Source organism: Mus caroli, chromosome 5 (genome assembly GCF_900094665.2).
Source record: "Mus caroli chromosome 5, CAROLI_EIJ_v1.1, whole genome shotgun sequence".
In the NCBI taxonomy this organism is placed as follows: Eukaryota; Metazoa; Chordata; class Mammalia; order Rodentia; family Muridae; genus Mus; species Mus caroli.
The window spans coordinates 122,567,220-122,570,894 of NC_034574.1; the positions used below are offsets into that span (position 1 = coordinate 122,567,220).

A 3,675-nucleotide genomic window follows, 5' to 3' on the forward strand; every position below is an offset into this window, starting at 1 on the left:
GCCCCTCTGCCCCTCTGCCCCTCTGCCCCTCTGCCCCTCTGCCCCTCTGCCCCTCTGCCCCTCTGCCCCTCTGCCCCTCTGCCTCTGCCTAGTGCTGGGATTAAAGGCATGTACCAGAGGCCTGGCTCTGTTCAACTTTTCAATGAATGGGATTTTGTCCCATAGTGTGGTGCCTGAAGTTTGGATACTACTGTTCAAGGCTGCCTCTTGGTTACCATGGCTGCTTTCTAAGCTGATTCATGCCACAAGGGACCTTCACAGTTTTATGGATACATCAGGGCCACTGCCGTGTTGAAGCTCAAAACATGAGTCCATCTACTGGGCCATGCCACTGTTATGTAGCCATGGAGGAAAAAAAATGTATCACATTACATCTCATGTGAAGAAGCTTAAAAACTAAGTTACTTGAAAACAGAAACCTGTGAGACAAAATTCTACTCATTGTAAATTGAAGAAGGCTGAGAGTTGTGGTGCACACCTTTAATGCTACACTCAGGAAGCAGAGGCAGAGGCAGGTAGATCTCTGAGTTCAAGGCCAGCCTGGTGCCACTTTCAGTGCCACTGCTACTAACATCAGACTGGCCATAAAAAAGATACCGTACACTCATAGTTGTGTGCACCACACTTGTGTGAACAGCTAGAATGTCCCCACCCCTAGTGTCCCTCAGCAACAGGCTCTCTTCAAACCAATCACATCATGAACTGTCCCTAAATCCATCAATTATAGCCATAGATGCTGTAGTGAGACAGTCATGTCTACTTAGAATCAAAACCAAGACACACAACAAATTCAAACACCAAGATACATACTGTGGCACTTTTAAATGTGGTCAAGACAGATGACCTGACACACATACAAATATGAATGCAGGTGCATAAGAAATATGGTTTTTTAAGTAACCTGGCAATTCCAAAAAAAACACAGTAACTCTCTAACAGTAGTTCCCAAAGAAAATGGTATTGAAGTAATATCTGGTGTAGAATTTTTAAATGTTTTACTATAGTTGTTTAATATGCATTTTGGTGAAGAAAAAAATACAGCGAAGACTTGGGTAAACAAAGTCAAAGATGAAAAGGGATACATTATAACAGACCTCACAGAAATATAAAAGGACACTAGAAAGATCCAAGATGGCAGGTTAGAACCCTTGGCACTCGCCAATTTCTCCTGTGGGTTGAATCCAAATACCTAGAGGGCTGCCCAAAAGTTCAGACAAGCTTGGAGAAACTCAGGAGACCTTAGACAGTGGAACTGAGGGAGCCCCGGAACTAATGACACAGCCACTTAGCAGAGAACAGGGTGAGAAATGAGAGAGCACCTAAATGGACCCATCACAGGAGCCATGCTGTGCTGAAACACTCCCTCTTCAGACAATGACAATGGGATCCCCATAGGAACTGGCTCTCTCAAGAAGTTCTGTGTTTGTGAGCTAGGTCTATGGTAGCCTGTGCCTTTAATCCTATGACTCAGGAGGCAGAGGCAAGGGCAGGTGGAGCCGGCCTGGTCTACAGAATGAGTTCCAGGACCTGCCTCAAGAAAAAAAAAAAAAAAAAAAGAAGAAGTGCAGAGTTCTCTAAGATGATACAAAAGCGTCCTGGGGAGCTATCTTGAGAATACCCCTGAACTTGTCTCTGTAGGAGTCACAACTCCTGGTTTTCTTGTCCCTGGGAGCCCCCTCAACAGTATTCTACCAACTCAGCCTAGAAGCATAGATTTCCCTTGGTGGAAAAATATCTGCTACAAACCCACTGAGAGCTTCTTGCAGTTCAGAAACTGATCTGTGACATGGAAGGTAAATGATTTCCTTGAAGACTGGCAGCTCAGATAGCCAGCTGGGGTCTGGGGAAAGAGATGTTGCAATCATTTCATGTGCACCAAAGTCCCAGAATACCCATCATGTGCACCAAAGGCCCAGAATGCCAGAGCTGTGAAAAGCAGATGGATGGGTAGGGTTCCAGTAAGTGAGAAGTCTTCTGCACAGGGAAGGAAATGATTGACAAGTAGAGAAACAAGCTACAGCCTGGGAGAAAATCTTTGCCAGCTAGACATCTGACCAGATACTAATTATCTATTATCTCCTGGACTTAGGGAGAGGAAGATCCCACACTGTTGTAACAGGGCCTCCTTCCTTTCCTGGGCTTTCCCAACTGGGGAGGAGGGATGCAGTGGGAGGGGCTGAGGACAATATAAATAGCTCGGGACAGTAAGTGGGTCTCTGAACCTCTTTCTCCATGAAGTACTTTGTTACAGTGATGCAAAACTAAAAACACCCCTAGAGTGACTTTAAATCTTGATTTAGTCTCCTTTGCTTTTAAATGAGAATGTTTTGCATACACGCGAGCGCGCGCGCACGCGCACACACACACACACACACACACCAACAGAGTCAAGAAACACTCTGACAATTGTTAAAAGCACCATTTACATTTAAATGTAACCAATACTAAGGTTCATGATCTGTTCCCAAAGATAGCAAGCCTCTTCTGCTGTCAGGACCTGAATCAACTTAGAGCCAATCATTTTGAAACTACTTATTGAAGTGCATAATGCATATATCATATACAAAAGATGCACTCAACTGGATCTTCACTGCCAGGTATTGGCACCGACGTGTTAGTTGGTTTTTCTGCCATGTCAGACCGAAATGGCTAGAATAAAGAGAGAAAACTTGGTCAGTTCCACCTATAACGGTCCTATTCTTTAATCTTAGACCCTTAGAGGATTCAACTGTGCTGTTCCCTTCACACTTCTGACTTGTTTGAAGTTGTATCTTTCATCCTAAGCAAGCATGCGTGTGCTCAACAACATAGTATATAAAGTAAGGCCATTTAACCAGTGATATCCAAAATGAAAAGATTAAACTCTCTCCAAATCAAGAAGTTACCGACATCATCTTTTTATGGATTGTTTTTTAGCCAGTAATGAATTTCATTGGGACATTCCACTCATGCATAACAGTATACCCAGTCCTCCATTTAAATGGCTCTGAGCCTGAGAAAAAGAAGCCACACACTCAGAGTGGCTTCAATTTCCAGAGGGGCTTAAACCTGAAGCTGAAGTAGCAGCCAGGAGAATTGAGAAGAGGGGAAATTAGGGATGTTGCAAAAGGGAAGCAGGCTTCTAGAGTCTACACAAATTCTCTAGGAACCAAACCAAAGCCAGTTTTGTTTTGTTTTGTTTTCATTTTTCATTTTTACGAAGCACCTTTACGCAGGTAGCATTGTGTCGGATGATCTACCTCCTGCAATAGTTAAAAGACATCTAAGATCTTCAGACTCAGAAATACCAAGTGACTTACCTGCCCCGGGTCTCAGCTGTGAAGTGCGCAGTCTGGACGGACTCGGAGTCTGCTGAGCTCTCCCTTGCTATCTGTGGATGTGGACCAAATTAATAGTCACCGTATTTGCAACAGTTGGGAACAAGGGAGTTAAGGTACAAAGGAGCGTACTGTCCTGATTTCTCAGCAGAAAAGTTTGAGAAGGCCATGCTAATCTACATTTGAGTACAGCACAAAGATACTGAGAACATGAGACTTTTGAAAAAGGGATGTATGTGGATTTGTTTTACATATTTGAGTATCATACCTGCGTGTGTGTGTGTGCCCACCATGTGCAAGTCTGATATCCTAGAGGTCAGAAGAGATCATTGGATGCCCTGGTCTTAGATATATGGAC

The 3,675-nt window shown here is 43.9% G+C and overlaps 1 protein-coding gene across 1 annotated transcript in view; it reads right to left on the bottom strand.

Moving 5' to 3' along the window:
- The window catches only part of Septin14 (septin 14), a 23,868-nt gene extending 20,514 nt beyond the window's left edge, over nt 1–3,354 (bottom strand). The window contains exons 1-2 of the mRNA XM_021162420.2: nt 3,300–3,354; nt 2,581–2,649 (exon numbers count right to left, since the gene is read on the bottom strand). Of these exons, the coding sequence (XP_021018079.1) occupies nt 2,581–2,634 (54 nt within the window). The 5' untranslated portion in view covers nt 2,635–2,649; nt 3,300–3,354. The remainder of the gene's footprint in view (nt 1–2,580; nt 2,650–3,299) is intronic.
- Between the last annotated feature and the right edge of the window lie 321 nt (nt 3,355–3,675).